The sequence below is a fragment of the Cajanus cajan genome, chromosome 1 (assembly GCF_000230855.2).
Source record: "Cajanus cajan strain Asha chromosome 1, NIPB_CcT2T_4, whole genome shotgun sequence".
Classification (NCBI taxonomy): Eukaryota; Viridiplantae; Streptophyta; class Magnoliopsida; order Fabales; family Fabaceae; genus Cajanus; species Cajanus cajan.
Window position 1 is genome coordinate 68,738,600 of NC_138517.1, and position 14,155 is coordinate 68,752,754.

At 41.1% G+C, this 14,155-nt stretch overlaps 1 protein-coding gene across 1 annotated transcript; it reads right to left on the reverse strand.

Annotated features, from left to right (window-relative positions):
* Positions 1-9,331: 9,331 nt before the first annotated feature.
* Positions 9,332-10,675, reverse strand: LOC145955434 (uncharacterized). Its single transcript, XM_083070147.1, has one exon. It carries the CDS (start codon positions 10,673-10,675, stop codon positions 9,332-9,334), a length of 1,344 nt encoding a protein of 447 aa, XP_082926273.1.
* Between the last annotated feature and the right edge of the window lie 3,480 nt (positions 10,676-14,155).

Sequence of the window (14,155 nt, forward strand, 5' to 3'; positions counted from 1 at the left end):
GAGTCCTTCTGGCTGATCTTCCTTCAGTCTTTGAGAGTCTTCTAGCTTTATTTCCGACCCGGACAATTTTAGGGGTCTACAGCTGCCCCCCCTTTACTTAGTCGGACGGCCTTTTGGTGTACCGGCTGACAAGTAAAGGAGTTGACCCAATTGTCCGGGTGATGTGCCAACCTTCTGACTTATAGTGTCTTCCGGTGGGAAAATTTTGAGTGGCCTCTCCAGGTTGAGTATTAGTCGTCGCCTCTCCAGGCTCATGCATACCTCGGTGCTCTCGACAACTGGGTAGCTGAGTACCGCCTCTCCAGGCTTGTGCATACCTCGGTGCTCTCGACAACTGGGTAGCTGAGTATTGCCTCTCCAAGTTTGTGCATACCTCGGTGCTCTCGACAACTGGGTAGCTGAGTATTGCCTCTCCAGGCTTGTGCATACCTCGGTGCTCTCGACAACTGGGTAGCTGAGTACTGCCTCTCCAGGCTTGTGCATACCTCGGTGCTCTCGACAACTGGGTAGCTGAGTATTGCCTCTCCAGGCTTTGCATACCTCGGTGCTCTCGACAACTGGGTAGCTGAGTACTGCCTCTCCAGGCTTGTGCATACCTCGGTGCTCTCGACAACTGGGTAGCTGAGTATTGCCTCTCCAGGCTTTGCATACCTCGGTGCTCTCGACAACTGGGTAGCTAAGTATTGCCTCTTAGGCTTTGAGATGATTTTGTCTCCACAGTCCACGATGCTGCTTCGACGGTTTGATTTTGATTTTGGTGCCGCTGAGGGCTGGATAACGCAGGGATCCGTCTAGGGGATGTGCAGTTACTCATAGGTTCTTGTGTCCCAACTTTCCATTGTGTAGTTGGTACCCATTGAGGAATTTCTGTTTCCTTGGGGTGTAGACACGAAGATGCTCTTTCTGAGATGAGCGGTGCCTTATGATTGGCTGACGTCCTTTCGACGTTGGTGGAGTATCCCGGTTATCCTTATTCGGGTGACTCTTTTGATTTTCTGATTTTTGTTGCCTCTGTGTAGGCTATTATCCGCTGGGGGATTCTATTGTGATGATTTTGTCTCCACAGTCCACGATGTTGCTTCGACGATTGTTTTTGATTTTTGTGCCACTGAGGGCTGGATAACGCAGGGATCCGTCTAGGGGATGTGCAGTTACTCATAGGTTCTTGTGTCCCAACTTTCCATTGCGTAGTTGGTGCCCACTGGGGAATTTCTGATTCCTTGGGGGTGTAGACACAAAGATGCTCTTTCTGAGGTGAGCGATGCCTTATGATTGGCTGTCGTCCTTTCGACGTTGGTGGAGTATCCCGGTTATCCTTATTCGGGTGACTCTTTTTGATTTTCTTGGTTTTATTGCCTCTGCGTAGGCTGTTATCCGCTGAGGGATTCTATCGTTAATTTTGATTGGCCTCTTCTGTTAGGCGGATCATCTTGACGTTTAATGATTGGCTGAATGCCGAATTCCGCTTGGGGAATGATTATTGATCTTTTGGATTTTTTTCTTTTTTGAAAGAGTGCCTCTGAGTAGGCGAATTATCTTGATGTTTGGTGTTCGGCTGAGTGCCGGATTCCGCTTGGGGAATGATTATTTGTCTTTTGTGATTTTTCTTGAGGGGGTGCCTCCGAGTAGGCGAGTGGGGATTTAAAGTTTATATATCCCAGAGTATTATTTAGAAAGCCTCTTCAGGCTTAGCTTCACTCATCGCTTGAGTTGGAAAGCTACCTTCCACTGAGGAAGTTTAAGTCCTTTCGACTTGGATATTCTGTTTAGATGATCAAGCCTCCCTTGGGGAATTTTGCTGATCTTGGTTTGATAGCTTTCACTGGGGAATTTGGCCCGTGAGTGGAAGCTGAGATATCTCTGGGGAGTATTATTTCGGCGAGCCTCTCCAGGCTCAATTATTCTGTACAATTTGTCGAGTATTATTTCGGTGAGCCTCTCCAGGCTCAATTATTCTGTATGAGTATTATTTCGGCAAGCCTCTCCAGGCTCAGTTATTCTGTACGATGAGTTGCTTTTCTTGTTCAGCCCAAGAATGCAAGCTGAGATGTCTTTTGGAGAGTATTATTTTGGCAAGCCTCTCCAGGCTCAGTTTTGTTGGATTTTCTGTATTTTGCCTTTTTGTTGGCTTTTTCTGTGTTTTTGCCTTTTTTGCTGGTTTCGGCTTTTTCTGTATTTTTTTTGTTGATTTTGGCTTTTTCTGTATTTTTGCCTTTTTGTTGGTTTTGGCTTTTTCTGTACAGAAATGTCTCTGAGGAGTATTATTTTGGCGAGCCTCTCCAGGCTCAGTTATTCTGAGAGAGTATTATTTCGGCAAACCTCTCCAGGCTCAATTATTCTGTACGTTTTATTGATTTTCTGAATTTCTGCATTTTGTTTGCTGCTGTCATACACAAGCAATTTTTCTATTTTTTCTATTTTATGCGACTGCCTCATGATGAGGTCTTTGAATGTGCAATTAATGTGCGTGATGCACAAAATGCAAGTTTAATTATTTTATTAATTTGTTTTTTTTTAGAAAAAATGAATGGCTTCCCCTATCCTCTTCTTCTTGGAGGAATTTTGTCATCGACGTGAGGGAGGATTTCTGTTATTGCCAATACGGCCGTTATTCATTTCAGTATGCCCGTATTGAATTGAAGATTTGTTCATAACCCTAATTTTGGTACGGGCGTACTGAACATGATACGGGCGTATTGTTTTTCTGAAGTTTATATATATTTTTTTTTTGTTTTTTTTGTTTTTTTTTTTTTGTTTTTTGTTTTTTTTTTTTCAATAAACAGAGAATAAGTGATCTTCCATTACACCTATCATCTGTATGCATGTATGCAGTATGATGCACCTAATTCTATTTGATTTATCTTTCAAAAGAATTAACCGATGCGTTTTTGTTTGGATTTTTGCCATTCCTCTAGACGGGCTGTGCGCTGCCAATTTCTGTAACCGAGGAATGATGCGTGTTATATTGAGATTTGGTGTCATCAACCAAATGATCCTTCCCTTCCTTTAAAAGATATGTCAACCCTCCTATTGACCACTATATCTCCATGTTTCCACTAGATTATCCTAAAATCGTTTGGGACAAGAGAGAAAAGAAAGGAAAGGTATATTCTTTTTTGAAAGTTTGTGTTTTAGAGGGGATTTATTTTTATTTTGAAAAATTGTTTTTGTAAGAATGGCTGGCCAAGGTAGGCTTATTGTGTTTAGGTTTGTTTGTTTAAACATTCATGAAGTTAATCAAATCTTGTTATTGACGTTGTGATTTGACAACTTAGATAACTTCCCTTGAACCTTTCTTTTTGAATTCGGTTCATGGTACCATCATGGATTTCTTTCGTTTTTTGATTGTCCTTATTTTTGCCTAAAACACCTCTTTGCGGCGTTTTAGCGGACTTTTGATTTTTGTTCATTTTTGCAACCCTAACTTTTGCCTAGGTTACCCTTTCGTGGGATTCCTAGCGGGTCTTTTGCTCTTATTTTTGCGCAGCCCCCCTTTTTGGGTTTCCTGCCGAGCTTCTTTTATTTTAAAGGATTTCTTTTTATCCATGATGGCACTTGTTGAGGCCAAGGGAAGGTGCTCCAAGTTGTCGTGCACACTTCCACATAAAAATGATGCGGGTTTATTGATTATTAAGACGATTTTAACCTCACTTATGTTCATTCAAACAGGGTTAAATAATGTGGTTTAGAATTTTATTGCAAGCAAGAAAAGAAGCAATAAGAAATAATGAAGAATGATTTTATTATAATCATAGTGGAAACATGTGCCCTATCGAGGCTCGGGGGTCGGGCTGTCCCCGAGGAGTAATCTCTAACAGTCATCGAGTTTATACATCCCTATCGGAAGAAGAAAAACACTTGATGATGACAGCCGGCCTTGATATTTGTGAACCAGCCTTCCTAAAGATCTGGCTTAAAGAACGTCGAGAAGGATCTTGATTCCTCTTCGTTCTTTGATCTTTAACGGGGTTGTATCCTAACCCTTGTTTCCCCGAGTTCTCCTTAATGATGGGTAGCTCGGGAATTCCTTGGGAATCCTTGCCAAGTCCTTGTCCAGGCAAGTATCCGTGCTTCGTGAGCATGTAGGCTACCTTCTTCGTTTCTTGGGGAAACGTTTCAACATTGGCAATTTCCAATGCTTGGAAGGCGGTTTCTAAAGCTTCCTCTGCTGCATCCACATAAGGTATGTTGGATGGCTTGCTGATGAGTATGTCATCTTCAGCTTGTACAGTCACCAGTTTGTCACCCACTACGAACTTGACTTTCTGGTGGAGCGTAGAGGGTACAGCTTTCGCATCATGAATCCAAGGTCGGCCGAGGAGACAGCTGTATGCGGGAGTAATATCCATTACTTGGAATTCGACATTAAAGATAGTGGGCCCAATTTGGATTGGAAGACTGATTTCTCCCACCACTTCTCTTTTAGAGCCGTCGAAAGCTCGAACGATCATGTTGCTCGGGCGCATTTGGACTCCCTTGATTGTCATTTGGTCGAACGTTCTCTTTGGCATTACGTTCAAGGAAGATCCATTATCCACCAAGACCTTTGCGATGTGATACTCCTTGCACTTTACAGAGATGTGCAAGGGCTTGTTGTGGTTCGGTCCCTCAGCGGGGATCTCTTCATCGGTGAAAGAGAGGTGATCATTAGCCGTGATGTGACTAACAATCCCCTCAAATTTGTCTTGGGAGATAGTATGCGACACATATGCCTCGTTCAAGACTTTCAACAGAGCTTGCCGATGCGGTTCGGAGCTTAGGATCAACAACAACAGCGTAATCTTTGCTGGCGTCCTATGAAGTTGATCCACGATGGAGTACTCGCTCTGTCGGATAAACTTTAACAGCTCGTCTGTCTCCTCCTCGGATTCTTTTTCCTCGGTTTTCTTTTCTTCTTTTTCTTTATTCTTGGGAGCTTTATCATGAAGATCATCGGGAGTGTAGATCCTGCCACTCCTAGTCATGCCCCCAAGTCCAGCGATGTTAGAGATATCGCTGTCGGCAGAAAGGTGGATGTCGTATATCCATGGCACAGCCTTATTTGATTCGTAGGGAAAAGGCCTTGGAGCGATGATCCTTAACGGTGTCGGACCTTCCCCTTTATTCGTCTTGATTACCAACAACGGAGTTGATGTGCGCTCGCTTGGCGCGGTTGTTGGCTTACACTTAATAACAAATGGCGTGCGATCCATCTTGAACATACGCATCGATTATTTCTTTCTTTTTATTAATGTTTATTAATGAATTACTAGGAGGGATGTATGAAATGAATGACTCCTAGATCCCTCCATGATCTATATGCATGATATGAGATGATGACGATGAATATGCATGCATTGTGTTTATTCAACTAAGCATTATCATGTTTTTAGGATGTCCCTAAGATGATGCATGATATTGCTTGGTTTGGATAAATAACCCTTTTTTCCTTTTTTTGGGTATTTTGTTTTTTGTATTTTTTTTGGGTGAAAAGGGAAACTACCTACATGAATGTGATGAAGGTAGATGTTAACACCATGCAATGGAAGATTCTTATTCCTATTTATTTTTATTTTAAAAGAATAGGAATGTTGTATGTTTAAAGAAATGCAATGTATGCTCAAACAATTTCACATAAACAATGCACAAACAATTCACTCATCCACGAACAGTCACGAGCGAATCACGAGGTAGGGGTATCCTGCAGAAAAGTGCATATTCAAGGTGGATCTAACTGTTCTCACCGGTCTGAGGCCCCCAAGGTGCCCCCATTATAGGGACCCAATTCCTCTCGTCGTAAGCCGATGGAAAGCTCCAACGCACTGTCGGACTCGAGTTCATGGTTATCACCTTGAGTGATGCTTTCCAACAACGGTCTACGGGCACCTATAGACCCATTCGACAACCGGCCGTACTAACATCCACTCCCTATGGCTTACCACTCATGCCCCCGGGTATAGAGGGAACTGTTGTGTGCAAAGGTTTGTGTGCAATTTATATTTCAAACAATTGCGAGAATTTAAACATACAACAGTTATTAAAGCCAAATAGATAAACATGTTATCATACAAACAAGGGGTAATGAAGTAATTTTAACTTTTATTTGTTAAAAATAATCTGTCACTAAATGGGACTGACTCTCGAGGCTTCCCCAGTGGAGTCGCCATCTGTCGCCACCGGCCCGAAACGGGCTTTCGGCATTCGCGAAGGATGGTTGGACTCTTTTATTTGTTTTAAAAATATGGATTACTAGAATGACTTATTCTCAAACTGAGACCTCGTCAAACGAGCAATTTTATTAAAAGGCTCACCAATCCATGTTAATCCCAAGCGGGACCCTCCATGGATTAGCGGTTTTCATAAAAAGGAAGGGTTCATGGAGTCGCCACCAATGTTTTACTCAAAACATTGGAAAAAGAGATTTAAGGCAATCGATTCAAAAATCGACTTCGGCCATTACAACCAGAGTCGGGTAAGGGAGTCGGTTACGCGTGGGGAAGGTGTTAGCACCCCACAGCGCCCCTTTCGGGTTCCCTATGACAGATTATTTAAAAATAATAGTGCGAAATTACTAAATTACCCCTATTTATTCTAAGCAATTATAAATTAACTATCTACATGATGACAGTTAAATATACACACAGAAAGCAGTAAAAGGAAGGTCTTAAGAAGAAACCTTTGAAGCGTGCTTTTTATATATCAAGTAAAACTGGGAAGCTTTTTGGCGTTCCCTCGCTCTACAAGCCCACTTGCTCCCTCCTAGAAAATTTTAACTATGGAAATCCGGAGGATTTCCCTTCGACTAAGTTCGAATCTCCAAGCTAAATGCTCGGAATTCCAGAACTTCGTCGGATCGACTCCCAGAGAGATTTCTAGGGCAGAACACTGCTCAAAAACCCCAGAATACTCAAGGAGGGAGTCAAAACTCAGTGGAAAAGTGTCCAATGGCGTCAAATTGACGTCATATTTATAGGAATGAGGCGCAGTACGGCCCCTGGGGTCAATACGGGCGTATTGAAGTTTTTGAACTTCAATACGGCCGTATTGAATTCAGTACGGCCGTATTGAAGTTCAAAGACTTCAATACGGGCGTACTGAGTTCGCCGCGGCCGTATTGCAGTTCAAAATACTCAATACGGCCGTAGTGAACCTCTGGGAGGCCGTATTGAGCTTCATTCCTCCCACTTTTCTTATTTTTGCTATCCTAAGACCTCTAGACCTACAGAGAACCCTCCTAGGGCCTTCCAGGAGTCCTTCTGGCTGATCTTCCTTCAGTCTTTGAGAGTCTTCTAGCTTTATTTCCGACCCGGACAATTTTAGGGGTCTACAAGGAAATGCTTGAGAAAGGTACTCTAGGGTTGACTCACTTCATGATGATGAAAGCCACTTCTAGGGTTGTTTCTCTCAAGGTGGAGATGGGAGGGAGGTGGCCGAATTAGCCAAGGGTGACTAAGGAAAGATATAAAGGCACAAAAGGCTCTCTTTATATTCAATATCCAAAGTATTTACAAGGTGTGGTGCCTAGGGTATTTATAGGAGTGGGAGGCATCTAGGATTGCATTTAGGGTTCTAAATGCACACCAAATGAAACCCAAATTAACCCTAGATGCAACTTGGTGGCCAAGGATGGAATCTTTGGGTTTAGTTAGGCTACATCTAGGTGCATGATAAGATCATGCAACATTTGCCTTCCACTTGGGCCTAAGCCTTTCTAAGTCCAAAAATAGGTCCAAACACCACCAAAAATGTGTCTAGCTCCCTAATTAAATACCTTAGCCCAAAATTAAAAACCTATGATCTAAAACACCCCATAATACAAGGGTAAAATGGGAAATACAAAAGAAAATAAATCCTATAACTAAGATACCCCAAAATACAAGGGTAAAATAGGAAATTAAAGACAAGGGAAAAAATAAGAATAAAAATAAATGCTTTAAAAACTTAGGAGCTAAGGCCCAAAAGTAGGCTTACTCCTCCTATGATTTTTCAACACTAACCCATTCCTCTTGGTTCCTTCAATATATCACCTCTTGGTCTTCTTGGCCTTAGTGTTATTCCATCACTAACAATTCTTTAATTATAAATGGGCCAATTAACACCAATTTGATTAATCTGCTACTAATTGTTTCTATCATTTCATGTAAGTAAGATTAATTAGATTTTAAGTAGACTAATAATAAAATTTTTATCTCATTTTACTTACTCTACAAATGGTGTCACTATTGTGCAATTAAGGAGCACATATCGATGAGCTTACAATTTTTACATTGGAGTTAAACTGAACATTGAGCAAGCTCCTATTGGTTTACCAATTTGTGGGAAGATAGAGGACACAAAAGAAGTCTCATTGTCAATTGGATCATCACAAACACGTTTAGTTTTATTGAACCTTGTCTCAATATCTTCAATGTACCAAGAATAAAAGGTAAGAGACTCTTCAGCTAAATACCCCTCAACTATGGATCCTTCAGGTTGTGCCTTGTTTCGCAAAAAAGATTTTAAGTGACCTAATTCCCTATATAAATGATTCAAAATTAGAGAGCACTAGTAAGATATTTGTAATATGACATCTTAAATTTAAGCTATTAAAATTTTTACCTCTCCACTAGATACATATATCGATAATGCACTAGGCCTCCAAGTTTTGCTTCCTCTATAAGATGAACAGTTAAATGAACCATAACTGTGAAAATGATGGAGGGAATAACATTTCTATGTGTCATAGTGTAACCACAATGCGATCTTGGAGCAATTGAAGTTCTGGAAGATATAAGCTTTTACCACAAAGTATTCTAAAAAAAGAACAAAACTCCACTAAGATAGAAGTCACATGGTCTAGCAACAAGTTATGAATCTTTAGTGGAAGCAATTGTTCCATAATAATATGGCAATCATGACTTTTCAATCCAGTTATTTTGTTAAGTTTCTCATCAATACATCTAGAAATGTTACTTGAGTAACCATCTAGTACTGTAATAGTCTTCAAATTTCCAAAAATAACTTTTTGGTATCACGTGTTAGTGAAAACAAAGCAAGGTGATATCTTCCATTATCATCTGGCCAAAGATCATGCCTTAAGCCCATTTCTTTTAAATATTTTCGAGCATTAAGGTTATCTTTTGATTTAACCTTCTCATGGAGCAATGTATACATGACATTGTCACATACATTTTTCTCAATATGCATAAAATCTAGATTATGTCACAACAAATTAGACTCCTAATATGGAAGTTCAAAGAATATGCTTTTTTTATTCCACTGTGTGGGTTGTTGTCTAGATCTTTTTATTGTTCCATTTTGAATGGCTCCACTTCCAAATGTAATATTAATATGTTCCACTTGTCGAAAAATGTCAGATCCAGATAATTCTAATGGGGTTTCGTTCTTCTATGTTTCCATCAAAACGAACACGATTCAATCTAAATTTATGATTTCTACTTAGAAAATGATAGTGGCCCATAAAACACCATTTTTTACAATTTTGTAGGCCACAAGGATCCGCATCAAAATTGCAAGTTGGGCAAGCCAATCCAGTGTGTGTGTTCCAACCAGATAACATGCCTAAGCCAGGAAAGTCAGTAATCGTCCACATAAGAGCTGCTCGCATTCTAAAATTTTCATTCAATGATGAGTCATAAGTGTCCACACCATTCCATAACTCTTGTAACTCCTCTATAAGGGGCTTAAGGTACACATCTATGTTATTTCCAGGATCTTGCTTGCCCGGAATGATCATTGATTTGATGAACGAAGTGTGGTTCATACATATCCAAGGTGGAAGATTATATGGAATTAAGAACACTGGCCAAATGCTATAGGAAGAACTCAAGGTTCTAGCAGGATTAAAACCATCAGTCGCAAGGCCTAAACGAACATTTTGAGGATCTGAAGAAAACTCGGGATGGATTAAATCAAATGTCTTCCATGCCTCTCCATCTCTTGGATGCCTTATCAACCCATCTTTATTATTTTCCAAAACATGCCATCTCATATCTTTTGCGGTCTTAGAACATGTGAATAATATTTGCAATCTTGGTTTCAATGGAAAGTAACGTAAAACCTTTGTAGCTATTTTTTTCTTCTTCTTGGGTTTCCATCTAGATGTACCACAATGCTTACAAGCATCCAAACTTTCTTCATCATCTCCCAAATACAACATGCAGTATTTTGGACAAGCATCAATCTTTTTATAATTAAGACCAAGCTTGTTAATAATTTTCTTGGCCTCATAAATAGAAGGAGGAAATTTTGCTTCTTCAAATGCGTCTTTCAACAAATCCAATATCATAGTCATTACCTTGTCACTTAATCCACACAAAACTTTTATATGATATAATTTGATTATAAATTCCAGTTTTGTGTATTTGCTTGCTTCATACAATGTTTGTCTCCCATCATTTAGAAGCTCATAAAAGCCATTATGATCCTCCCTTGGCTCTTCATTTAATATTTCATTTTCATTTAATGGTTGTGATGCACCTATATTAGAGGCATGTTGCCTATATTGCTCAAATACATCATTCAATATTGTTTCCATTGGATTTTGAGGTTGAACACCACTATCTTGGAAAACATCTTCCATTTGAGAAGATTCCAATGCTTCCTTTTCACCATGAAGATCCCATATAACATAGTTTTGAGGAAATGGTTTATAAAGTAAGTGATCCTCAACTATGTCTCTAGTTTTCCATTTCATAAACCTACATTTTGGACATGGGCATCGAATCGTATCTCTTACAGCTCCATTCTTAAAAGAAAAATCTAAGAATTTACTCAAACCAATAGAGTAATCAATTAAATTTCAGGGCTTTGAAATCCATGACTTATCCATTATTAAGGATACCTAAAAAAATTTATAAGAATAATTTTATCATGCTATGCTAATATAAAATAGTATAATCTGCATAAAACAAAGAAAGACCTCCACAAAATTATAATATAAATTATATATAGAAAATGTAATAATTATTCAAACTAAAAAAATAATAATGGGTGGGAGGAGAAGCATAACCTAAGATCCAATACTAGCTTTTATGTTATAACTACTACCATGTGATAAAATAAGAATTGTGTATTTCGAATAAAAACTAATGGAACCAATAAAAAAATTACCTCTAAATGGAACAATATATTGGGTATTTAGTGTCGCCACCGGCCCGAAACGGGCCTCGGCGGTCGCGAAGACGGTCGAGCTCGCTTTTATTTTAGTTTTGAAAATGTATTGGATTATTAGAACGACTTGTTCTCAAACTGAGACCTTGTCGATCCTATCCAATTTATTTATTAAAACGTCTCACCAATCCATATTAATCCCAAGCGGGACCCTCCATGGATTAGTGGTTTTCGTAAAAGGAGGGTTCGTGGAGTCGCCACCAATGTTTTACTCAAAACATTGGAAAAAGGGATAAGGCAATTGATTTTATAAATCAACTTTGGCCATTACAACCAGAGTTGGGTAAGGGAGTCGGTTACGCGTGGGGAAGGTGTTAGCACCCCACAGCGCCCCTTTCGGGTTCCCTATGACAGATTATTTTTTTAAAATAACAGCGTAAAATTACTAAATTACCCCTATTTATTCTAAGCAATTATAAATTAACTATCTACATGATGACAGTTTAAATATGCACACAGAAAGCAGTAAAAGGAAGGATTTAAGAAGAAACCTCTTGAAGCGTGCTTTTATATATTGAGTAAAACTGGGAAGCTTTTTGGCGTTCCCTCGCTCTACAAGCTCGCTCGCTCCTTCTAAAAACTTTTAACTATGGAAATCCGGAGGATTTCCCTTCGACTAGGTTCGATCCTCAAGCAAAATGGCTCGGGGCTCAAGAACTTCGTCGGATCAACTCTCCGAGTGATTTCTAGGGCAGAACACTGCTCAAAAACCCCAGAATACTCAAGGAGAGGGTTAAAACTATGTGAAAAAGTGTGGAATGACGTCCAATTGACGTCATATTTATAGGGAATAGGCGCAATACGGCCTACAGAAGCAATACGGCCGTATTGAATTTTTTGAACTTCAATACGGCCGTATTGAGTTCAATACGGCCGTATTGAAATTCAGAAATTTCAATACGGCCGTATTAAGTTCAATACGGCTGTATTGAAGCTTCAATACGGCCGTATTGATTTCAGTACGGCCGTATTGAAGTTTCAGAAACTTCAATACGCCGTATTGAGTTCACGGCGGCCGTATTGAAGCTTCAATACGGCCGTATTAAGTTCAGTACGGCCGTATTGGGCTTCATTCCCTCCACTTCCTTATTTTGAGCTATTCTAAGACCTCTAGACCTACAGAGAACCCTCCTAGGGCCTTCCAGGAGTCCTTCTGGCTGATCTTCCTTCAGTCTTCGAGAGTCTTCAAGCTTTATTTCCGACCCGGACAATTTTAGGGGTCTACAGCTGCCCCCCCTTTACTTAGTCGGACGGCCTTTTGGTGTACCGGCTGACAAGTAAAGGAGTTGACCCAATTGTCCGGGTGATGCGCCGACCTTCTGACTTGTAGCGTCTTCCGGTGGAAAATTGTCGAGTAACCTCTCCAGGTTTTACTTTGCTTGCTGCCCAAGTTGGAAGCTGTGAGTACCGCCTCTCCAGGCTTAGCTTCACTCTTTGTTCGAGCCGGAAGCTAAGTACCCTTGTGACAACGGTAGCAGTGTGAGTTTCGCCTCTCCAGGCTTAGTCTCGCTCTTTGTTCGAGCCGGAAACTAAGCACCTTTGTGACGACGGTGAGCAGTGAGAGTTTCGCCTCTCCAGGCTTAGTCTTGCTCTTTGTTCGAGCCGGAAACTAAGCACCTTTGTGACGACGGTGAGCAGTGTGAGTTTCGCCTCTCCAGGCTTTGCTTTGCTTGCTGCCCAAGCTGGAAGCTGTGAGTACCGCCTCTCCAGGCTTAGCTTCACTCTTTGTTCGAGCCGGAAGCTAAGTACCCTTGTGACAACGGTAAGCAGTGAGTACCCCCCTTTCCAGAGATAGCTTCGCTCATTGCTCGAGCCGGAAGCTGCATACCTCCGTGTTTGTGACGACGGGGGTAGCGTGAGTTTTGCCTCTCCAGGCTTTGCTTTGCTTGCTGCCCAAGCTGGAAGCAGTGAGTACCCCGCCTCTCCAGGCTTAGCTTCACTCTTTGTTCGAGCCGGAAGCTAAGTACCCTTGTGACAACGGTAAGCAGTGAGTACCCCCTTTCCAGAGATAGCTTCGCTCATTGCTCGAGCCGGAAGCTGCATACCTCCGTGTTTGTGACGACGGGGTAGCGTGAATATCTCCTTTCCAGGGATTTGTGATGATTTTGTCTCCACAGTCCACGATGCTGCTTCGACGGTTGTTTTTTTTTTATTTTGTGCCACTAAGGGCTGGATAACGCAGGGATCCGTCTAGGGGATGTGCAGTCATTCACAGGTTCCTGTGCCCCAACTTGCATTGCATTGTTGGTACCCTTGGGGAATTTCTGACTCCTTGGGGTATAGACACAGATGCTCTTTCTCTCTGAGTTGAGCGATGCCTTATGTTTGGCTGACGTCCTTTTGACGTTGGTGGAGTATCCCGGTTATCCTTATTCGGGTAACTCTTTTTAACTCTTGGATTTTGTTGCCTCTGTGTAGGCTGTTATCCGCCAGGGGATTTTGTCATTGGTTGTGATTGGCCTCTTCTGTTAGGCAGATCATCTTGATATTCAATGATAGGCTGAGAGCCGGATTCCGCTTGGGGAATGATTATTGATCTTTTTATGATTTTTCCTTTTGAAGGAGTGCCTCTTATGTAGGCGACTGAGGAATTGGAGTTCAGTGTTCGGCTGAGTGCCAAATTCCGCTTGGGGAATATTTATTGATGTTTTTTTTTTGATTTTTTTCTCCTTTTGCAGGGATGCCTCTGAGTAGGCGATTGGGGAATGAGGGATCTTATGTATCCCAGAGTATTATTTAGGAAGCCTCTGCAGGCTTAGCCTCACTCAGCGCTTTGAGTCGGAGAGCTATCTTCCACTGAGGAAGTGTTAAGTCCTTTGACTTGTATATACTGTTTGGATGATCGCACTTCCATTGGGGATTGCGTCGGTTTTGCTTTGATAGCTCTTGTTGGGGATTTTGAATCCAAGAGCATGAGTTGAAGTTTTCTCTGGGGAGTATTATTTCTGCGAGCCTCTCCAGGCTCATTTACTCTGTACAGTTGGGGGATGAGGAGTGTTTTGGT

What these genes read in the sequence shown, in the direction of transcription:
- LOC145955434 (XM_083070147.1), bottom strand. Translation starts at nt 10,675, where the DNA reads ATGAAATGGAAAACTAGAGACATAGTTGAGGATCACTTACTTTATAAA.